General features: G+C 47.6%; 1 protein-coding gene across 1 annotated transcript in view; it reads left to right on the forward strand.

The window, feature by feature from the left end:
• Positions 1–9,429: 9,429 nt before the first annotated feature.
• Positions 9,430–24,475, forward strand: part of FLT1 (fms related receptor tyrosine kinase 1) — a 207,153-nt gene continuing 192,107 nt past the window's right edge. Inside the window, exon 1 of the mRNA XM_052649905.1 lies at positions 9,430–9,779. Within this exon, the coding sequence (XP_052505865.1) occupies positions 9,716–9,779 (64 nt within the window). The 5' untranslated portion in view covers positions 9,430–9,715. The remainder of the gene's footprint in view (positions 9,780–24,475) is intronic.

Consider the following 24,475-nt stretch of genomic DNA (forward strand, 5'->3'; position numbering starts at 1 on the left):
CCATGGACTGTAGCCCACCAGGCTCCTCTGTCCAGGCAAGAATACCTGAATGGGTTGCTATTTCCTTCTCCAGGGGATCTTCCTGACCCAGGGATTGAACCAAGCTCTCCTGCATTACAGGCAGATTCTTTACTGTCTGACCCACCAGGGAAGCCCATAGGCAAAGGCAAAAGTAAGCTGTAGTTTGCCCAGTCAAGCAGGAGGAACGGTGGTCACCAGAAGGCCAGGCAGGCCAGCAGCTTTTTTTCTAAGTCCTTTCCCTATGGATTCTTCCTAGTCCTTGAGCTCAGCCAGGTCATGTGGAATATCAGCATGGACAGGAGAACATCCTGTGGTAGGCTCTGAGGGGGCTGCCTCTGCCCCTCTTCGTGGGGTCCCAATAACACTGACAGCCATTTTCAGCTCAGCTCATGGCAGGTAAGGGAAGCTTTTATCCACACGTGTGGGACGCTGCAGGGCAGCGCTGGGCCCCCAAAGACCAGCTCCATGGTGGTAGCGGGGATTAATGGGAAATTCAGGAAAGGAGATCCTGGGATGAAAGGAGGAAGGGGAGGCTTCACCAAGATGTCTCCCATCCCTGCTGACCTTCATGGACCAAGATTTTTGCCTAGTAAAGGAGTGGGTTTTCTTATATGAAGTTTAGGGTTTTACGCCAGAACTTCCACAGCAGAGGCTCATGGAGAGAGAGGACAGGCAGGGCAACTAGGGCAGGGTGGAGAGGAAAGAAAGCAGTGGAACGTGATAATATGAGCTGGGCCTAGGAATGGCTATGAAAGATACCACTTACTCAGCAGGGGACTTTCCTGGCAGTTCAGTGGTTAAGACTCAGCTCTTCCGATGCAGGGGATGTGGGTTCAATCCCTGGTCGGGGAAACTAGGATGCCACAAACCGAACAGCATGGTAAAATAAACAAAAAAAAATTGTTTTTTAATTATAAAAAAACAAAACAGCTACTCAGTAGACAGGCATCTGAGAATCAGGCTAGCAACTTGAGGCCATCAGCATCAGAGGACACTTGAAGTCAGACAGGAGACAAGGTCTCAAATGATCCCCTAGGGTCAGACGAAGCAGGTTTGCCCATTGGGACAAGCCTTGGACGTGTGGACAGTGTGGTGGGCCATTCAAGGCCCAATCCCATGGGAAAGCTAGAACTTAGCAGGCGTGCAGTCCACCCCCTGGGGATAGGTAGGAGAAGACTAGTTAGGGAGAGTGCAGGGGGCACGCCAAACAAACATTAGGGCTTCCCTGGTGGCTCAGAGAGTAAAGCGTCTGCCTGCAGTGCAGGAGACCCAGGTTCAGTCCCTGGGTCAGGAAGATCCCCTGGAGAAGGAAATGGCAACCCACTCCAGTGCTCTTGCCTGGAGAATCTCATGGTCATAAGAGCTAGCACTTAGTGTTTATTTTGGTCCAGGCACTATTATAAGTGCTTAAAAGGATTTCTCTTCCAGTCTTCATGACAACCCCATTATATCACCAGCCCTGCTGACATCCCAGGATAAGGGACTGGGGCTCAAGGAGGTTAAGTGGCTTTGCTCAAGGTCATGTACCTAGCCAGAGGCAGAGCACCCCTGGCAGGTTTGCCCCAGGAGCTGCCCATTGCCCTAGACTAGCAGAAGTGCTGGGCTCTCTGTTTTAGATTGCTTTCTGAGTGCAGGTGACCATCTGCCCAAAGGTGGTGACATTGAGCTGACAGATCTGAGCTGACCTGCAGGCAGGTCCTCCCTAGCATCAGCTGATTCATCCGATCATCCCATGCTCATCCAGGGGATGGAGCAGTGGGACTTTAGGGACCAGCACTCACCTTCCATCTAATAGACTTGGTATTAAGAGACCAGAAGGGCTGGGGACCGGGGAAGGGGGGTGGGGTGGAGTCTAATCCATAAGCCCAAGGAGGTCCTGCAGATTCAGGTTCCCTGCAGGCAAAGCTCATCACCTCTCTGCCTGTTTCCTTAAAGAAAGATCAAGTGTGTGGACGTGATCTTCTCTGAGGTTCATTTGTACTTTAAAATTTTATGATTCCGTGTTTTATCTTCTTCAGTCTTCTGGAATCTTTCTTTTTCTAACCTTTGTAGCTTTTTCACACATTCTAGAAAAAAATCGGCCGATTGTCTTACAGTATCATCTTTCTGTTCCTAAATTGCCTAGGATGCTTGCCAAGAAAGCCTGTTTCATTTTGCATCTGATGCCAGCTTTGCCAGATGTTGCATCTTTGGAAGTTCCAGGGCCACGCTCCTGCCTTCTGGCTGACTTCTGGTTCAGATGGGCCCACAGACCAGGGTAGAGAGTGACTCCTTGACTTCTGCTGCTGCTGACACGCATGAGAAGTACATCTGGGAGGAGTCTGGAAGAGATGCAGGAAGGAAAGGGATGGTCTTCCACGGAAGCGGCCAGCAGACCTGCCCAGAGGCTGTGTCTAGGGAAGGGGAACTTTGGAAGACGGAAGGGCTGAAGGAGGAGAGCTCTGCTGCTCACCCAGACGTGGGAATCCAACTCATGGCTTTTAGTAAACTTCCTAGTTACAGCCTGGCCATTGCATGAAACTCAGACCTTCTGAGTAAATAAGATTGTGGTCCAGCATTAGGATACAGCAATCGGATGATGAATTTCTACTTCCTTAAAATGTCTGGACCTGAGCCACTGGGTCACTTTAAACCCTAGCTTGGCTCAGGCAGGAAAATAAAGTAGGCTGCTTTCAACTGCCCACTCACCTCAACCTGGCTGAAACTAACAAGTCTATCCCTGCATTTCCCACCCCCACCCCAACCCCTATTGCAACAGCTTCCCCTTCCTGGCAATGTTCAGAGATCTTGGAGTCCTCCTTGGAAACTTGGGGTTCTCTTGGGCTCCTCTGTCCTCCTCTCCTCGACCTCGGTGTTAATTTCTCTCTCCATCCCGTCTCTGATCTACTAACCAGAGCCACCTGTCCTCTTGGTTTGTCCTTCCCGTAACTGTTACAGTTCTATCCTATTATTTCTTTTTAAAATTTATTTTAAATTGAAGGATAATTGCTTTACAATATTGTATTGGTTTCTGCCATATTCCAGTACGTATCAGACATAAGTATACATATGGCCTCTCTCTCTTGAATCTCCCTCCCACCTCCTACCCCCTCCCACCCCTCTAGGTTGTCACAGAGCCCCGGCTTGAAAGATGGTACCAATGAACCCACTTGCAGGGCAGCAATGAAGACACAGACATAGAGAACAGATCTGTGGACACAGAGGGGGAAGAAGACGGGGGGACGAATTGAGAGAGTAACATGGAATCATACATACTGCCATATGTCAAATAGACAGCCAGTGGGAATTTGCTGTGTGATTCAGGGAACTATTGCCTCTTAATAGCTTGTTTCTTCATAGGTTTATTTAACAGTTTATTCTGTTCATTTCAGTCTTATTTCCCTTTAATCCCCTGTATGCTAGTCTAACCATCCTAAACCATCCCTTCCTAGGACTGGCAGGATGGAATACATTTAAATTTACCTATACAACCAAGCACACACACCAGGTGGTCCAGGTCCCTCAGCCTTACCTGCTGGAGCTTGTCTCCCTGTTCCCTGGTCCTCTCCCCGCACTGGCCACCCCTGCCCCACACAGTCCTCCCATCGGAGTTGGGTTTCTTCCCTTTGCTCCTTGTCAGGACGCCTTCCTATCTCTGCCAACACAAATCTGATACTACCATCAAAACCGTTTCCCAGTCCAGTGATCAGTAATTCCTTTTGTGCTCACAACTGTATCTTGTTCTTGCCGTAGAATTGTTTTAATTGCAGTAAATTGTTTCCTAATGTTTCATGAAATCTGGCTGTCTCAAACTGTAAGGCCTTTGAGGGTAATCGTTAAATCTTCTATGCTACTGTTTTCAACAAGACTGGCCTGGGATTGTGTATGGGTGCAAAACAAAAAAAATTTTTTTTCTCAATACTGAATGAGAAAATACATTTTCTGGATTATGCACCACAACACAAAACTTTTCCTTCTGATTGGCTGCCAGGTCACTGTTGGACTAAGCTGGTCCAAGTCTCAAGTGAGGCGAGAATATTAACGTGTGTGTGTGAGTGTGTGTTTGTATATGAAAGCGGCTCATAGGGAGGAGAGGAATGGATACTGAGTGTCTGTATGTGCCTAACTGACTAAAAAACATTCCAGTGTCAAATTAAATTCATTTTGGAATTATTTATAATGGTGAAAGTGAAATGTCCAGCGGTAGGATAGTATTTCATAGCTATTAAATACAATAATTATGAAGGCTCTACAGAAACACAGAAAAATGCACTCTCTGAGAAAAGATTAACATGAAATATACCAAAGACATCACAGTAGGTTTGCTGAGATGATGGGGTTATGATTCATCATCCAGCCCTCTCCTCATCTTTGCATTTATCTAAAATGTTTTATAACTAAGAGTATATTAAAAGTGAAAATCACTTAGTTGTGTCCGACTCTTTGCAACCCCATGGGCTATAAAGTCCATGGAATTCTCCGGGTCAGAATACTGGAGTGGGTAGCCTTTCCCTTCTCCAAGGAACCTTCCTAACCCAGGGATCGAACCCATGTCTCCTGCATTCCAGGTGGATTCTGTACCAGCTGAGCCACCAGGGAAGCCCAAGAAAAGTACAGTGGGTAACCTATCCCTTCTCCAGTGGATCTTCCTGACCCAGGAATCGAACCAGGGTCTCCTGCATTGCATGTGGATTCTTTAGCAACTGAGCTATCAGGGAAGCCCTATGTTAAAAGTAATGTCATTTAAAAAAATAAGTAAAAATCAGTAGCTAACAGTTATAGACTGAGATAAAACTAATCTTTGGTATAAGTTGTTCAATCTACTGAATAGATAACCATTATGCAGGCTTCCTTAGCCAGCTTCTTTTCCTTTAGGTATCTGTCCTTTTTCTATTTTGCCTTTTCTCCTGCCCCAGTCTTCTCTGATTGCCTCCTTCTGAGATTTTATTTTTTTAACTTTCCTAAAATACCTTGAATAAAACTCACCTGTTTCATCAGCTCTTGCAAGGTCCATTCCTGAATAATAACATGGTAAATGGGTAAAAGCTAACATGCAGCCTCCCACGGTGAAGATGCAGCTGGAGACGCCTGCCTGAGTGCTCAGATATGTCTGACTCTTTGCGACCCCATGGACTGAAGCCCGCCAGGCTCCTCTGAATTTTCCAGGCAAGAATACTGGAGTGGATTGCCATTTCCTTCTCCAGAAGATCTACCCTATCTAGGATCTCCATCATTAGCCAGTGGATTCTTTACCACGTGTCACCTGGGAAGCCCACAGAGAAAGGCTACCCACTCCAGTATTCTGGCCTGGAGAATTCCATGGACTTTATAGTCCATGGGGTTGCAAAGAGTTGGACACGACTAAGTGATTTTCACTTTTAATATACTCTTAGTCATAAAACATATTAGACAAATGCAAAGATGAGGAGAGGGCTGGAGGATAAATCATAACCCCATCATCTCAGAGAAAATGACACAGAATACTTTGGTTTACTTAACTTCTGCAGACTCCTCCCTCTCTCCATTCACTGAACTCTGCCCTAGTCAGTTATTTTAATGATGAGACAGAAGGCACATTTATCCTATTTTTTGGATAATGTGAAGCAGGACATATAGAAAATGCACTGAATGGCAAAATTGGAGATCAGAAAGATTTCAACAGGCCAGAAAGATAGACTAAGTGAAACAAGAACATTTTAAAAACCGTGTCAAAGGGTCTGCAATATGGGTCATCAAACACTATGACTGGCCTAGTATAGCGAGACCACACGGCTCCCAAGGAAAAAGCCTTGGGTCTTTCAACCAAGAGCATGTCCCGCAAGCCTCCAGGGTACAAAGTGGCTGACAGGAAGGGCTCCTTTGATCTTAGGCTGCAGTAACAAAAGTACAGTGAGCTGGGAGACATGGCTCCAAAAGAAGCTGAACGCCTGAATCAGTCAAAATGAGATAAACAGCAGCAGCACCAACCTAGATGAGGAACAGGTGGTCAGGGGTGGAGTGAAGCAGGTGGAGCCAAGAGTGGTGGGTAGGCGGAGGTTCCCTAAGGAACTCCATCAGAACTTGGCAGCATTGGAGAAGTGAAACCATGGGGGCACCTGCTCGGTGAATTCAGCAGTTTCCCTAAGGAAGATTGTGAGCATGTGCTACTCAGATCTCAGAGGCTGAGCTGTGAAGCAGAGATGTGCTGGGGGATACTGTTGGGTTTTTTTTCCCATATAACACAGAAGGGTTTTAAAAAGTCATTTGTTTCCTGTAACCAACCACACATAAGTATGCTACGCAGTGTGTAGCTTGGAGCAGTTTTTCTTTGCTCTGAGGCCACCTAATCTACAAGGGGACGAAGTCCTGACTGAGCCTTGGTGACTAGAAGCTGATGGGCTCCACACTTGGTCCACTGAAGGAAGATGAGGCTTTGGGTCCCCTCCTGTCTCTCACATGATGCTCCCATATCATTGTTCAGTCTTGAATGTTAAAGCTGTTGGTTTTACCAACAGTCTGCCTCTGAATAGGAATCCTCAAGAGAATGTTTGTAGCTGATAACAAGTGAGAGTGTCTGGTTTTGCAGGAGATGAAATGTTCTTTTGTATCTGAGCAGGAAGCAAGCAGATAGTGTATTTCAATAGCTTTTTATACCCACCAGGCACATTGAAATTGATCTTTTCCATCACTATTATCTATAAAACCCCTTTCCTTAGTGATTTAGTTGGAAGAGCGCTGCAGCCTATTCTCATTCAAAAGTATTATCTCTTTTCAGTGGGGAGGGCTGTGAGCCATACCTTTATTTTCCATCATTTTAGCTTAGCTATTTGTTTTTCTCAATGCTAAAATTTATGAGCTAGAGTGAAATGAGAACAAAACCTTGTGACAACTTGTAGCATCTTGAGTTCTCTGTGAGGAGGCTAATCCAAGTAACAAAATAAGAAATAGTAAGTAAATTGCTGACTATAATTAAAAGCCTGCAATTTTCAAAAGGATAGTTGGGAAATTTGGGCGAGATCATTCAATGCAGAATGTTTTTGGTGTAAATTAAGTTAGATTCCACTGGGACTCTTTAACCTTAAATCGCTGAGCCATATTCCAGGCTTATAAGGGCTTTCAGGTGGCTTATGGGCTTCCAAGGTGGCTCAGTGGTAAAGAATCCGCCTGCCAATCAACGCAGGAGATGGAGGAGACGCTGATTCCATCCCTCGGTGGCGAAGATCCCCTGGAGGAGGGCACAGCAACCCACTCCAGTATTCTTGCCTGGAGAATCCCACGGACAGAGGAGCCTGGCGGGCTACAGTCCATGGAGTCGCAGAGTGGGAACACGACTGAGCGACAGAGCATGTACAATATACTAGTATTGCTGATGGACGTCTGAGGTTATGAAATTGTTTCAGCTGTCCATCAAATAGCCCTTCTGGCTTCACAAATAAACTCGATGTAGATTCATTTCTGGCAGCAGGCATGTGGAGGGTTGTGTCTCAAATAACATTTGAAGGGTTGAAAAAAACTTTTATAGATTGTCCTATGGACTGCTCCCGCCCGCCGCCGCCACCAACACACACACACACTCCACCCCGGGGTCAGCTAAGTGTCTTTCCTAAGAAACATTCCTGAGCTCTTGGAAAGACCGCCTCATCTCTGTGCCCATCTTGGACTCAAGCTCCCTCCAGCACTGGCATCCTCGAACTGTCATGTCATATACTCTTGACGCATCAATCTCCTCTCCAGAACTAAGCCCCTGGGAAGACATCTTCCCACCTCGGCATTTTTGGCCCTAACACGATGTGCGGCTCCAAGAGGGGCTGTAGAAGGGCGATGCAGAGCCGCTTCTGGGGATAGAGCATGGGACGGACAAGCACCTCTGAAGTGAGGCAAGAGGGACACCTCGGCTCTGCAGGTGTGTCCCAGACTGTGACCGAAGGTGGGGGGATCAGTCGCAAGAAAGATCAGTTATCAGCCTCTAACCCTGCGATTCGTAATTAACGAAGTGTTCGCGGAATGATACTGCGGTTTTGAAGGAGTCAGCCTTGAGGGAGGAGAGAGAAAGGACCCCTGGAAAAGCAGCAAAAGTGGAGAAGCCGATAGCCGATAGGCGCGCCCAGGTTCCGAGTGGTCTTTCTCCCCTCGGAGCCGCGTGGGGCTCCGACTCCCGCGCCCCATCGCCCGGTGCGCTGCTCCCTCGTGGAGCGCCCGCGGCGGGGACCTCTCTTGCCCTGCCAGCCACAGGTGTGGCAACTCCAGGTCTGCCTAACCTTGTCAGGCGGGAGGCCGTCCAGTCCTTCAGGAAGAGTCGCTGGCCCCGGGTTTAGGAGCCTTCACATTCCTTTTATCGTGACTATCTGGCAGTTACCAATAGAAGTATTTTTCAAACCAGCGGTATTTACAAGGGCAAGACTGGGCTGCTCCGTGGAGCCTGGGACGATATCAGCCTATGAGGTAATGGAGACATAATTGGGGAACGAGGTGGAATTAGTGTCATCGCAAATGATCTAGTGTCTCACGTTAATTTCACTGGGTTTTGTTCGAAGAGCAGTGGAATCACTCGCCTTGCGAAGCAAGCTGCCGTCAGAAAAGATTCTTTTCGAGCATTTAATCAAGTTCAAGCGCTCGGCCCTTGAATGTTGCAGGAGCGGCTTCACGTTTCGGCCTTTCAAAAGGTATCGTGATGTTATTGCTTGTTTTGCTTCTAGAAGCTGCGAGTTTAGGAAATGACTTGGGCGGGTTCATCTGTGAGGCCGAAAAGACACAGACGCGCTCCCCAGGGACCCCGGCGGCTTCGCGGTCATCTCGAAGGTGCCAGCCAAGTGTCGGGTCCCGCGGGCGCTCCTGGCGCGGACCCCTGTGCCCAGGGTGTCCGGCGCCGTCCTAGCCGTCTGGGGACAGTCGGGGGAGTCGAGGGGGAGTCGAGGGGGAGGGGGCGGGCGGCGGGACGGCGCGGGAAGAGCATGGAAACCGGGAGGGAGCCGGCCTGCGCCTCGCCCCTCCGTGCCAAGGACACCGTCTCGGAGGCGCGGCTCGCTTCCCAGGGTCGGACTTTCCGCCCCGGGGGCCGGGCAGTGGAGGGCCAGCCCCGTCCCCTTCCCAGCTTCGGGCGGCCCCCAGGGCTGAGTAAGCCGGGCGGAGGGAGACAGCAAGGATTTCCTGAGAGCGAAGGGGAGGAGGAGGGGAGAGGGGCAGGAGCTCGGAGCCAGGACCCTGAACCTGCAGGTCGGTGCCCCGGGGGCGCCGCCGCCCGCGCCACCCCATGCGCGCTCCCGCCCCCGCCCGCCGCGGCCCCCGCCCACTCCCGCGCCGTAGGGAGTCAGGTCCCGGAGGAAGAAGGTAGGTGGGGAGGCGGATGAGGGGTGGGGGACCCCTTGACGTCACTGGAAGGAGGTGCCGGGGTAGGAAGTGGGCCGGGGAAAGGTTAAAAATCGCCCCCGCCCTCGGCTCCTCTTCATCGAGGTCCGGTGGAGGCTCGGAGCGCGCCGGAGCGACACTCCTCCTGGCTCCTCCCAGGCGGCGGCGGCGGCGGCGGCGGCTCGGAACGGGCTCCGGGGCTGGAACGCAACGGCCAGAGAACGCCGGGCTCCGAGGATTACCGGGGGAAGTGGCTGTCTCTCGCTGGGGCTGCGGAGAGGGGCGCCCGGGGAGCAGGGCCGGCGGCGGCGGCGGAGCGAGAAGGAACCGGCTGCGGTGGGCGCCAGCGAGGAGCGCGGGCACCGGGCGAGCAGGCCGCGTCGCGCTCACCATGGTCAGCTGCTGGGACACCGGGGTCCTGCTGTGCGCGCTGCTTGGCGGTCTGCTGGTCACAGGTGAGGCGCGGCCTGGAGCCACCCCCCCGGGGGGAGGGGAACAGGGCTCCGAGGGGATCGGGACACTATTTGCGGTTTAGCCGCCTGGGGCCGTGACGTTCTTTCTCCTCCGGCGGGCCGTCGGGGTGGGCGCCCCTGGAGAGCCGCTATCTGGAGTCCGCGAGCATCGCCGCCCTCGGCTCCGCGTTGAGGCGGCCCCTTGGCGCCTGGAGACCTCCCGCAAGCCAACTGACCCCCACCCCGGTTCTGGGCTCAGGGAGTGCCGCGAGCTCGGACCTGCCAGACATCCAGAGCCTGTTTCCAGAGGTTCTGGCCGGGTCCGCGGGGGCCCCCCCCCCGGGACAGCGGCTCCGAGGATGCCCGCGAGGCTGCCCGGGGGCTAGGCGATGTTGGGCACTGACGGCGACGTAGCACCTCCCGAAGGAAGGAGGTGAGCCCTTGGGGAGGGGATCGCGTGCCCGGCGGGAGCACACAGATCCCAGGAGATGGCGACAGCTGGAACCCTTCGAGCCACTCAGGGCTCCCGAGCCCGCGCGTCCCGGGGAACGTTCCCCGGCGTCGACTCCTCGCCGCCGCTCGTGGTTCGCGGCTCCTGAGCGCGCTGCGCGCAGCCACCGGAGTGGAGACTCGGCCAGGGGTCTACTCGCCCAGGTCCCCGACCTGAGTGACCGTGCCGAGGGCAGTCGAGGACCCAAATCCCGTTAAGTTTCAGAATTGCAAGTCTAGTTTTTTAAGTTCCGAAAGGAAACTATTTGGAACAAAAGATGCGATTTGAGGAATCGGTGAGGTCCGCGCCTTTGCCGGGTGTTGGGGAAACTGGCTGCGGGACCAGAAGGTTGCCCCCGGGTTAGTGTGGAGGTAGCCACCACTGGGGCGCCAAAACTCTAGGGCATTTAGGGGCTCGAACTCGCCGTTTCGGCTCAGTGGCCAAGACCCCTGGTTCAGCCTCGGTGGGCGCAGGGAGCCAGGTTTTGGAGCGCCTGGCTTTTAAGCGTCCTGGGGCAAAGGTATAATATGAACTAAAATGCAGTAACATAAAATAAGTTATTGCAAAGATTCTTGAGAAGGAAAGCCAGAGGGCTGGCATATATATTTTTTAATGTTTGTTAAACTCAAAAGGTAGTAACAGTTAAATATTCTTTGTCAGTGGGAAGACTAGTAATCCTTCAGTTTCTAAATAACAAGTACTACTTCCAGTTAGATGGATGAAACTGTTAAACCGAGTGGCAAAACGGATTTGTAATTGGAGAGAACGCGCTTTAAACTGGAAGTGTTGCTAAAACAACTATATTAAGTGGAGTACTGCTTTTTTACTTCAAAAATACATTTGGGGGTTTGCAAAGTCATGGTATTTTGAAATATAATTGCTTGGAGCGTTTTAATTACATGAAGTCCATCTGTCTATAATGTAAAAGTAAATCTAGGTAAATTACTGGGAATCAAAAACATGGAGGAAAATGTATATGCTTTATTGGATTTTCTGCTTCACAGATTTATTTTGTTTCAAAAACTAGCAAAGGATAGCTCTGTCCGTGGTTAAAAGCAGCTTAGATCTGTGGAAGCTTTTCCTAACCGCAAGTGAGATTCTCTTATGATTCCTCTTCGATTTTACTTAAATGAGGCAGAAATCTTGGAACTCTTTTGTGAATTTTTTAAAAACATTTTTATACGTATGTGTTATAGGGAGAAAGCAGGAGGAAAACGTTGGCATGGTGAGAATGTCTTCACCTGGGTGTACAGGGAAAGTTCTGTCAGCTGCTGGGGTTTTAAGTGCTAATGGGGACTTTGCAAACCACACAGGCGTCTGCCAAGGGTGCACAGCTGCCTCCCTGTAAGGCAGTCAGCTTCCTGCTTTCAAACCTTCTTCAGGGCTTTCAGACCGAAAGGGCTCCTCTCTAGAGAGCGGTGTCCAGATAGGGGCCAAGTTTCTGCCCTGTGGATTTTTCAAGTGCCAGCTCTGCTCACTGTTGGGTGCTATGTAATTTTAGGAGTTATTAATAGTGTGTAGGTGTGCACTGAGATATAAAATAATCAGAGGTTCTTTAATACAGGAGATAACGGCCTTCCCCTGGAAAAAAATGTATTTACCTTCTTCCAAATATCCTGGGAAATAAAAACACATCAATAATTCATATACTTCCAGGTCCTCTTTATTGCAAACTCTTCCTCTAAAAAGGATACTAGTCTTCATTTCTCCAGCTCAAAATCTCATTTTCATATTTTAAGGCACCACACCTTTGCAAAAGCCACAGACCCTTTCGGTCAACTCCCCATTTTTCTTGGTTTTTGAGCAGCTAACATGTACAACTTGCTACAACTAATTGGAAATGCCTCACTCGCAAATTTCCTGAGGGGAGCTAATGAGATAAAATCAAAACGTACATGACAAGAATTCTCATTTCCAAAATGAATGTAACGTTTCAAAAGCCAGCTAATTTGCGTAGCAATTTTTCTTGTTTTCACCAAAGTTTATGAAGCCACACTTTCTTGGTTTTGTTTTCCCAGAATTGCACGTTTGGAATGTTAATTACATAGCACCTTTGGTGTTCCAAATGATGGATCACATTGCAGATAAATTGTAGGTGGTCGCCTACTCTAGTTCCTGAATACTTTGACCTTGTTTATTTACTATTTTAAGTTTTTTCTTTCCCTGTTAAATTCTGTGATAGGCTATCCAGTTGCTTTTCCAGTGAGTGTCAACTACAAATTGGCACTTGCCCTGGGTGCTCACCATCTACCTCCACAAGGATTAAATCATGTGCTAATGCAGCTGCTGACCTTCAACACCCCCTGAAGGAGTTCAGGGTGGAGAGCATGAGTGAGGCACCCTGTGCTGGGGGAAAGACTGGCAGGACAGGTCTTCAGATAGTTAGATATTCTCAGGAGCTGATTTTATGAGCCCAATTCTTGTATCTCCCCATATCTCGACAATTACTAAAATCCTTCATGCTGATGACTGTTCCTCGTGACCAGCAACAGCTTCATGAGACTAGTAGAAACCTTCTGGAAGAATATGTGGCTGGTTTCATGTACTCCCCTGTCACCAAAATTTCATATACACTGAGTTTCCGCCCTGCTTCTTGGGAACAGTTTCTCAGAGCTGTCTCCCGGGCTGCAGTCCTCATTTTGTCCCAAATAAAACTTAAACTGGCAACTCGCATGTTGTGCATTTTGTAAGTCGACATTAGCAATAAGTCAGTTTTGTGTTTTCCTATGTAAAATTCAAATGTTAAGTGGTTACTTCTAGGGAAACTTTGCCAACTCTCAAAAATCAATGAATGATTCCAGGAAATAGACCGAACAGTGTCTCTTTTTCTCCCTCCCTTAAACCCCACGATGCTAGAGCTGGGGCTGAAAGGATGAGCGGACTTTACCCTGCTATTAGTAATCATGTTGGATTTGCTTAGTCACTAGTGAAACACACCTGATTCTAGCCGATTAGCTTTCTCTTTATCAGGTTTCAAGGAACTGAGCTGTTAGAGGATGCCCAGGCCAGTACTGATAATGATCTTGGGTTTTGGGGTTTTTTTTCCCCCCACTAACAGAATCTTTATGAAATAGAGTCTGATGCATAACTCTAGTTCCATGATCTCGTCTAAGGAGACCAGTCATTTAAAAACCCATATATATTTCTTGGCTTTTTAATTAATCCTATTTGCTCCCCAAATAAAAAGAGTTTCTGATTTCAACAAGGATGCTCAAACCTCTTATTTAAGTGTGAACCTATTTTATATGACTTTTTAGAACAGACCAAAGAATTGCTTGGTTTTTAATCTCCTTTGAATGTATACAGTATAGAAATTCAAAATGATATATTGCCCCCAAAACAGTTTTATATCAACCAAAAAACAAATGGTGTCCTTGAGGAAGGTTACCCAGTTGATCACAAAGTTTTTAACCGATGTTTACTCTGGCTTGGGAATTCTGCACATCAAGAAGAAATAACAGTGTAAGTAGCTTCTGTAGTGCTTTAAATTGAGATGTACATGCGAGTAAGTGTGAGAACAGAGTGAAGGAAACTCTTGGCACCTGGGTGTTAAATGCAGAGCTGGCTGGCATTAGTCTGGGTCTTGGTTCAATTGCATAGTCAGGAGTTGGATATCAGGTAAATATCATGATTTTTCATTGTGGCTAGGGGAGGAAGAACATTTGAAATAACACCGGGCTTAATTTTTGTTAAGTAAAAATGTATCATCAGGAATGGTTAAAAACATCTGTTGGGTTTGGTTTAAAGGACCTTGTGGGACAGTCCGTTCTGTTCTGTTGGCCTCAGTCTTCTGGGGCAGCTTGCAAGGAATGACAAGATCTCCTGCCAGATGCTTTCCAGGTTCATTGTTGATTCCTCACACACTTGGGTGCCTTGGAAATTGCATGCTGCTGATGAAAGGACTGGATTTTTATACCAGGTTGAGGGAGGGGAAGGAAATGGGAGGAATGGGGTGATGGAGGGAGGGCTTGAAAGGAAAGCCTCTGGCTTAGTATCTGGGACTGCAGGGGGGTTTCATTAAGGAAATGGTCCCATTGAGTCTGCTGAAGATAGTGGACTAGATTTCCTGCATTGCTGCTGGGCGGATGTGGGGGGATGTCAAGAATTCCTGGGGATTTCCCATCAGTCTTGGTAAGGCTGGCTGCTGGAGAGCCATGTCTGATTATTGCTCCTTTCCTTGATTCTGAGCTCCTTGAGAGATCTGCTCTCACTTCACAAATGCATGCACCGTGAGTGCTCGGTGGAATCTCACGGGTCCATATACTCCTTTCAGAGATGAGCAGTTTAATGGTTTTTTTTCTTTCAAGGTCAACAGCTGGCTGGTGGCATACCCAGGAATAGAACCTGGTGTTCAACTGACAGATAACATTTCTTCATTTTTGTATTTCCTCTACCCCAAACAAAGTAGAGATGTTCAAATATGTGTGTGCTAAGATTTCTTTTTAAACATTGGCATCTTTTTAAAAAACCTTATTTTTTCCTCATTTTATCAAATATATTCTTCTTTCCTATCATCAATACATGAATACATATTTTTACTCACATAAAATTAGGATCATATGAACATATTATAGTGGTAGATGTGTGTTTATATGCTCCCCAGTGGGCAAAAAATCTATTTAAATTCGCTTTTAAATTTAGAACATTGTTCATATTTTAGCACATCACCATTAATACTTTACAATAGTAGTTTTAATGACTGTGTAGGGTTTCATGTTATGGCTATGCTGTAATTTATTAAACCAAGCTGGCATCTTTTTTTTAATATGAAAAAACTTTAAAGTCCCTAAGGAGTTTAATTAAGAATATCAACATGATGGCTGCTTATAGTAGACTGAAAGATTTGGTGAGAAGACTAATGTTTCTTGCGAGCAGTTGGAATCCTCCCTTTGAACTGCTGCGGCTCGAATAATTGTGGCTATGGCACTGGCTTCATCTCTTACCATTTCCCCCTCCACACACCCCGTGCCCCAGCCACACAAACTACCCTCATCAAAGAACTAACTCACCGTTCTTTAGATGGGCTTTCCACGTCTCGTGCTGTTTGCCTGCAAGACCCTTTTTTTCTCTCTCTGCACCTTTTCTTCCCCTGCCTTCAAAATTCAGCTGAGAAATTCCTGGCCCAGCGAGCTCCTTCTTGTAGCCCCAGACTGAAGATCTGGTTTCTTCTGGTGTGTGTAGTCTCTTCTTATAGCCCCTGCGTCAGCCCCTCCTCCTGTTCTCATCTTGCATGGTTAGTATTCTGTTCGTGTGTCTGCCCTCGCTCTTTGGAGTGGAGAGCCCGTGTCCTGGCTCTCCTTAGATCCCTGGTGCCTAGTTTCGTGCCTGGCATGGATGCACTTAGTAAGTGTTGGAATAAAGGAATGAATGATGTAGCCACACTATCATTTCAAAGAAGAAATCTCTCTGGCCAGCTATGAATTTATTCCGGGTCATCAGTACCCCTGCCTGTTCGTGGAGCTCAGTTAACAGTGTATTCCTTGAAGAAGCTGTCTCTCAACAGACAGTATTTGTCTTCTGTTGTGAGTAGCTAAGATCTGGGTAATGAGTTGGGTTGTTCAACTCTGAGATGCCTGTGTCCGGTTTGGTCACAGCTTCCCTGAGGCCTCTGGGCCAGCAAGGCTGGGTGGGGGGCGCCCGTGCAGCCCTTCTGTCCCAGCCGCTATGAGTGAGAGGCCAGGCCCTCCTTTGTCTTTACCCCACAGTGCTCTGTACCATTTTTACTGTACTATAAGCCACAACTATTTATTGCTTTAACTTGTTCTTGGATAGACTCAAACCTGAGTCACTGGGTGCTGCGCCCTGTTGCAGATCTGAATGACAAAGACACACTCAGAATCAAGCCTCTCTTTTAAAGGAGCCTCGATGCTAGTCGCCTAGCTTCCTCTTTCCTTAGAATAGGTCCTCCTCAACCATTGACGCACATTGGGTTCCTGGCAGGATCAGCCTGCTAGGGGTGAAACGTGTTCTGAAAAAATCTGGAATGCCCTGATCCAGCCTCAAGCTGGTGCCTCCCTTCCCCAGCTACCATTCCCACCTCCATCCTCTGCACATGCCCACAACATGCTTCTTAGAGTGTGGTCCATGGCCCAGCATCCCCTAGGAACCTAGTGAATCAGAGCCTGCATATTAATAAGGTTCCCAGATGTGGTTTTGCACATTAGAAATGGAGAAATACTGATTTTAGTAAAGGGTTCTTAGCTCTGATGTCAGAGTCTCACTCTTCTTCACCAACATCTTAGGGATGACCTTGACCTGTGTGACCAAGGGACAAGACCCGGGCCTGCCAGGAGCCTCTGGTCCCATGCTGTTCCTGGGCTCTGTCTTCTGTTGGGCCACCTGTGACCTACTTCAAGACTCCCCCCACCCCAAACTCTTAGATTTAGCTTAGACCTGTCATCAGAGCAAACATGAATACCGGGGTTCACCAGACCCTCGGTCTTAGAAAGTAAGGGTCTGGTGAAAAATACTATTCAATACAATAAAAAGGCATTAAATAGATAGCTTTTGACCACAAATAAGTTTTACAAGGCCTTTGCTTCTGAAACAAAGTCGCTTGGTGTAAAAAGGTGGGACGGTGGGCATCCGCTCTCTGTAAGCTGTTGTCAAGGGCACATCACCGGCCCATCGTCCTGTCCTGCAGATGATAATAAACCTGTGTGCGTCCTACTAGCTTGAAATGCCAGACACTTGCCTTCTTCCTCGCCTCATTATTGCAGATCTTGGCAAACGCTTTTGCCTTCTCACAGGTTACCACCGCTGCTTACAGGTCCTTTTCTTAGCCAGGCTGTCTGTCCTTCTATTTAACGAGTGTGAATGTGTTTCCTTTCAAACCACAGACCCACCCATATGGTCAACACAAGCAAAGTGTAACAGTGATCAGGGTCTTTGGTGAAAAAGAGGCCTGAAGTGAACCTTGTACAAATGGAAAGCCTTGGCTTCCATTATATGCAGATATGAAACCCCTTGAGCTCACGGTCTCCTTTGGCAGGAGTTGATCAGTGATTACCCTTTTCTCTAGGGTCCCCAGCCTTGACTCAACATTAGAATCATATGAGGAGCTTTATTTTTAGAATCCTCTTGTCGTGGCTGTACTTCTCACCAAGCCGATCGATCACGAGTTTTTGAGTGGGACCCAGGCATCAGTCATGTCAAAGCTCCCAGGTGATTCCAGTGGGTGGCGAGGTTAAGGGCATCGTACTATCATGATTCAAGTCACCTGGAGAGCTTGAAGGGCAGTGCTGGGCCCTGATTCAGTAGGTCTGGGTGGGGCCCAGTATCTGCACTTCTAACTAGATCCCTGGTGGTGCTGAGGCCTGAGGCAGAGACCATGCTCTGAAAGTCTGTCTTTTCTGATCAACTTGACTCTGTATAACAGGTTGTAGGTTCATCCACCTCACTGCAACTGAATATAGCCAATGTTAACATGTGATTGTGGAATCTAGCACAATGGTATTAATGAACCTATTTGCAGGGAAGGAATGGAGACACAGATGTAGAGAGCAGACTTGTGGACGCAGAGGGGGAAGAGAGTGGGACAAATTGAGAGAGTAGCGATGATATGTATACACTTGCATGTGTGAAATAGCTAGCTTGCGGGAAGCTGCTATAGAGCACAGGGAGCCCAGCCTGGTGCTCAGTGATGACCTAGATGGGTGGGAGGGGAGGAAAGCTCAAGAGGGAGGAGAGAGAGAGAGAGAGAGAGAGAGAGAGAGAGAGATAACATTATGACAGATTTGCATTGTTGTATGGCAGAAACCAACACAACATTGTAAAGCAATTTTCCTCCAATTAAAAATTTCAAAACTCCCTGCCCTAGGGGTCAGGTGAGAGGCCTGGCCACCTTAGAGGTACGTGCCCCAGAGCCAGTCTGGAAAAGGCACTAAATTAAATCATTACTAGACATCTAGCAGGGCTTCCCAGGTGGCGCAGTGGTAAGAATCCACCTGGCAATGCAGGAGATACAAGAGGTAGATGCAGATTAGATCCCTAGGTGGGGAAGATCCCCTGGAGGACGAAAGAGCAACCCACTCCAGTATTCTTGCCTGGAGAATCCCATGGACGGAGGAGCCTGGCGGGCTACAGTCCATAGTGGACTCTCAAGAGTTGGACACAACTATTACTAGACACCTAACACAGGTGAGGAAACTGTATCTATGAGGAAGAGTCCATGTTAGCAGAGGAATTCTGGGATAAAGTGCTTGGGGTGAGCAGGTCTGTTTTGGAGAGCATCATATGCGAGTTAGGAGCCAGGACTGAATTGCTGGTCTAGACAGTGAGATTACCATAGTCCTCCTCCTCTGACTCACACCATGGGACACTCAGCCTGTCCTCCACAGAAATGTGGGTGCATGCCTACAGAGTCCTTGGAAAGATGCCATGTTATTGACCTGACCTCCACCCACACGCCGTGGTCCAGCCTTGCTTCCCTCTAAGGAACCCTGCACGAGACTGGAGAACCCTGGCAATGCTTTGTGGGTCTGACTGAGCCTCTGTGTCTGAATTCCTCTGCTGGGACCAGCATCCCCCTTTGGGTGGCTGAATGGTTCCCTGTTGGAGCAGTATGCACTGCTGACTGGGACTTGCCAGGGGCCTGTTCCCAGGGGAGAGCGAAGTCGCTGCCGTGTTGCAGACAGAGCTGGTCTCACGCCAGGCAGAATCATGGTTGCGGGGACCCTTCTTGTGAAACTCCAAGAGGGTAAGCCGCTGCTCCTCCCTGAGGGCGTCTCGGGGCACCTATAGGGCATTTACGACCCAGTGTTGTGTGAGCTCTGGACACTTTGGGATACAGAAAGAGCATATCCCTTCCCCGTGGGTGAATCACTGCTTCTCGGGCCTGAGTCATGATAGCATTTGTGTCTGTCATGTCTTGCCACATAGCAAGCTGCCCCCAAACATTACAGTGGGCTACAACAAGAATCCGTTATGTCTCATGAGTGCGTGGGTTAGAAATCTGGGTGTGGCTCAGCTGGGTCATTCACGCAGTCACGGTCCCCTGGCTTTGCAGCTGGCCCCAAAGCACTAGCTGTCATGGGGCCTCCCTCCTGCACGCAGCCTTTGCCACCCAGTCATCTAGCCTGGCCTCCTTCCTGGGGGCAGAAGCGATCTGAACTGGTGACAAAGCCTTGGAACCCCTATAACGCCATTCCTGCCATACTGGGATGGTCAGAGCCGTCCTAGGTCAGAGGGGTGGGGAATTTGATTCTCTGGACGGGAGTTGGTGCTGAGGCTGTGGGTGCAATCCTTAAGGAGACAAAGGACAAGAAGCTGCTGCTCTACTTCAGGCGACTGATGAATGAAAGTGTAGATTAAGCAAGAACTTTTTAAACAATGTAAATTTGGAAGCCTTTTTAGGTTGGAAAAATCTCGAGTATATTCTATATCCCTCCTTACAGTGAGATCTCATGTCCACATCTTCTTCAGGCGACTGATGAATGAAAATGTAGATTAAGCAAGAACTTTTTAAACAGTGTAAATTTGGAAACCTTTGTAGGTTGGAAAAATCTCGAGTATATCCTATATCCCTCCTTACAGTGAGGTCTCATGTCCACATCTTCCTAAGCCCATGAAATATTTTTATATCTTTCATAAATCTACTTCATTAACTTAAGGTATATAGAACCTGAAATGATAACTTGGATTGTTAGCTTTAGATATGAAAGATTAGGTATGTGCCTGGAGTTGATAAAATTGTATCAATGAAGCAGGGGAAAGTGCTGTTTGGTGCTTAGCCCTTCCTTTCAGTATGCCAAGTTGCTCAGTTGTCTCCAACTCTTTGTGACCCCATGGACTGTAGCCCGCCAGGTTCCTCTGTCTATGGGATTTTCTGGGCGAGAATACTGGAGTGGGTTGACATGCCCTCCTCCAGGGGATCTTCCCAACCCAGGGGTTGAACCCTTAGATTCAGTCTGGATTTTAGGCTGTAGTTTGGCCAAGAAAATAATAGTGAGTAATGCCTTGGCCCTAAAGACCGCTGGTCCAGTGGAAGAGCCTCCTATTTATAACTCTCTTGATCAGGGGACGTAGGCCACGGTTAGCATGGCCCCAGCCTCTCATGAACACCATGGCACCGGCAGGGGCCGAGGGGACAGCGGCCCTTCAGGTTGTGAGTGTAGGCAGCTCTGCAGCTTCCTGGGGCTTACATCAGAGGCTCTCTGATCGTCATCTTCTGGGGGACATGGTGTGGCTCTGTGTCAGGGGAGAGGGCAGGGAAGCAACTTACCCTTATGGATTGTCAGGCACTTTGACCTATACTTATTACATTGCTCAGTCCCGAGAGGTAGGCACAATACTCTTACATATGAGAAACTGTTGTTATCATTTAGTTGCTAAGTCATGTCCAGCTCTTTGCTACCCTGTGGACTGTAGCCTGCCAGGCTCTTCTGTCCATGAGATTTTCCAGGCAAGAACACTGGAGCGGGTTGCCATTTCCAATGAGAAAACTGAGGCTTAGGTAAATTAAGTACTTTGCCTAAGATCACAGAATGCCTAAGAATTAATACTTAAATAAAGTAAAGATGGGCCTCCCTAGTGACTCGGTGGTAAAGAATCCACCTGCCAGTGCAGGACCTGCAGGTGACATGGGTTTGAGCCCTGGGTTGGAAGATCCCCTGAAAAAGGAAATGGCAACCCACTCCAGTATTCTTGCCTGGAGAATCCCATGGACTGAGAAACCTGGCAGGCTACAGTCCACGGGGTCACAAAGAGTCAAGCATGACTCAGCGGAGTTAAATAATTTCCCTGAATTGGAATCATTTCAATCTGGTTCTATCAGACCCCAAGTCCCCCTCCTCTTAGCATACCTTACAGCCTAAGGAAAAGAGGAGAAGGGAAAGAGCATGGCTGAGGCTGTGCTGGTCTTTCTCCTCCTTCCAAACCATTTTCTCCTTGGAGCTTTGCCAGCTCCAAAGACTGTGAGACTCCACTGCGACGGTGGCGGCCCTGGGAGGTTCCACTGCTGCGTGCAGCAGGCTCCATTAAGACAGAATTTCCATCTGGGTTTTCCTATCATGGGTTATTCAAGGCCCTTCCAAAAAATTCAAGTCGGAGAAGGATCTCCAAAGCCATTAAGAACATGACTCTCCATAGGCTCCCAAACTCCTCTCCCACATGGGGCTCTAAATGACCTGAGCCTGCACAGGGGGACGGCTGAGCGTGGCAGGCGCTTTGATTCCTTTGCATCAGGTTGGTCCCCGGACAGGCCGGGCTGCCCTCTGCCAGGTTGTTTCTGGGAATGTCTGCTTCCTTTTGCATTTTAGATCCCAGAAGCCACAAAGACCTGGAGCTTTTTCTTAATGAAGCTGCAGTCAAGGGGAGGACCCTGATGCTTCATGAGCTGGGGCTGGGGCATGAGCTCTGTCTTTGGGGGCGGAATGTGCATGTTGCCATGAACCTTTTCAGAAACGACCATCCACTTGCATACTTTTAACTTTGTTTTATGAATGGAAACCATGGATGTTACATTCTGGTGGGGTGTCCAGGCCAGGAAACCTAGATCTGTCTGATTTTGAAATCAGTACTCTCACCACCAGCAATTATCTGAAAGATCTTGAATGATGGAATCTAGGAATTAAGGAAAAGCAAGGAGTTTGGTTTTCAGTATTTAGAATAAAAAGTTATTTATTATATTAGGCTTCCCTGTGGCTCCGTCCGTAAAGAATCCACCAGCAATGCAGGACACCTGGGTTCTATCCCTGGGTCGGGAATATCCCTTGGAGAAGGAAATGGCTACCCACTCTGATATTCTTGGTGTTCTGCATTAAGATTAAAAAGCTGTTATGGGGGGCTTCCTTTGAGGCTCACCTGGTAAAGAATCCACCTGCAATGCGGGAGACCTGGGTTTATCCCTGAGTCGGGAGGATCCCCTGGAGACGGAAATGGCTACCCACTCCAGTATTTTTGGTGTTCAGCATTAAGAGTAAAAAAATCGTTATGGCCCAGGAGAAAAAGACAGCTGTCCAAGGGCATTGTGCTAGAGCGAGCACACATCAGTCTGGGATGGGCATGACCACAGGCTCTGCAGGCCCTGTTTGATTGACAGTCCTTGTCCGGTTAGCAAAAATGGTAGTGTTTGCTTAAGGCCTGAGTCTCTTAGATCATTTCTTTCAGACATTCAGACCTGCAAGAAGGCAAGGAAAAGAAAAGCACATTTTACTTCTTTTTGATCTTTACTTAGGAATACTTTTTTTTTTAATTAAAGTATACTTGATTTGCAATGTTGTATTAATTTCTGCTGTAGAGCAAATGATTCAGTTATACACATGCGTACATTCTTTTTCATATTCTTCTCCATTATGGCTTATCCCAGGATATTGAATATAGTTCCCTGTGCTGTACAGTAGGACCTTGTTGTTTGTCTATCCTATGTATATAATAGTTTGCTTCTGCTAACTGCAAACTCCCATCCTTTTCTTCCTCCAACCCACTCGCTCCCCTTGGCAGCCACAAATCTGTTCTCTACGTCTGTAAGTTGGTTTCTGTGTTTTCGATAAGTTCATTTGTGGCGTATTTTAGATTCCACATAGAAGTAATATTTCTCTTCCTGACTTAACTTCACTTTGTGTGATTATCTCCAGTTCCATTCATGTTGCTGCAAATGGCTTTTTTTGTTTTTAATGCTGAGTAGTATTCCATTGTGTATATGCACCACATCTTCTTTCTCCATTCATCTGTTGATGGGCATTTGGATTATTTCTGTGTCTTGACTATTGTAGATAGTGCTGCTATGAACATAAGGGTGCATGTATAATAATAATAAAGTGAAAGTGTTAGTTGCTCAGTCATGTCTGACTCTTTGCAACCCCATGGACTGTAGCCTGCCAGGCTCCTCTGTCCATGGAATTCTCCAGGCAGGAACACTGGAGTGGCTCGCCATTCCCTTCTTCAGGGCATCTTCCTGACCCAGGGATCAAACCCAGGTCTCTTGCTTGGCAGGCGGATTCTTTACTGTCTGAGCCACCCCAGGGCTGCAGTGAACACAGAGGCACACATCTTTTCAAATTATAGTTTTCTCTGACTGTGTGCCCAGGAGTGGGATGGTTGGATCACATGGCAACTCTATTTTTAGTTTCTGAGGAACCCCGACACTTTTGTCCTTGGTGGCTGCACCAACTCACTTTCCCACCAAGTAGTGTAGGAGAATTCCCTTTCTCCACACTGAGAGGGATATATTTGATACCAGAATATGAGCATGTTTACTCGAATCTGAGGAGAAAAAAAAAAAATCCCATTCTGCCATCTAGAGAGGAGTTTTATCTCTTGTTCCAAGGAGACGGTAGAAAGTGTGATCAAAAGACTGCATGGCTTGGATGAAAGTTGTAAGGAGGAGGACCTATATACTGTTGGATTTTTATGATGATTTTCTTTTTCTAAGTTGGCATTAGAGAAACTGAAAATATATGTAAACAGACAGAGAGGCAGCCATATATTGGAGGGGATTGCAAACAAACCATCTTAAAAGGCAATGTAAACTAGCGTTATAGCATTTCATCTGTGATTAATGGTATTGTTTTCTTTCTGGAAAACTCCAACTCTCTTTTCCACTTATGGTTTCTGGCTAGATCAGATTTTTGTTCTCTGTTGTTATTTGGAAAGTTTTATAGCTTTGAAATCTTCTCCATAGGGAATTCTGCTAGAACTAGAGAAGGGAGGGGGGAAGTATGGGAATTGAGTAATTGTATTGCCCTAGAATGGAATTTATGTACCTACAACTTTTTGCCGTGAAGGAATATTTGACACATATTGTTGGGATATAGATTAGAGGTGGTTCTACCACTCACTTCCTTACCCCATTTCCTGTTCTCAAAGCTGGTAAGTGAAAAATACATTAAGTCCAGCATTTGCCACACAAAGCCACTTTGAAATACAGGAAACTCCTATGCAAGCTAATTTTCAAGAGTTTCTACTTTAGTCCTTTTGGTCTGGATATTAAATGTAGTGGTTCTGTATCCATGTAGAGAGGAGTAGTAAAATTCTAAAGAGTAGAAACAGAATTGTTGATTTTTAGTGTGCTTTGTGGCAAGCAGATGGCACGGGATTACTTAGCTGGAGTAATTCACTCACCATTTTGGAAGAGTAAGTCCAAACTTGGGAGGGAAAATTTCTTTAAAGAAACGTGTTTTCTGACAATGTCTTGGAACACGATCTCTTCTGCTCTAGTTTCACAAAGGAAAGCACGGACCATATTGAATTTAATTCTCCCGATGTCTGT

This window comes from Budorcas taxicolor, chromosome 12 (assembly GCF_023091745.1).
Source record: "Budorcas taxicolor isolate Tak-1 chromosome 12, Takin1.1, whole genome shotgun sequence".
Classification (NCBI taxonomy): domain Eukaryota; kingdom Metazoa; phylum Chordata; class Mammalia; order Artiodactyla; family Bovidae; genus Budorcas; species Budorcas taxicolor.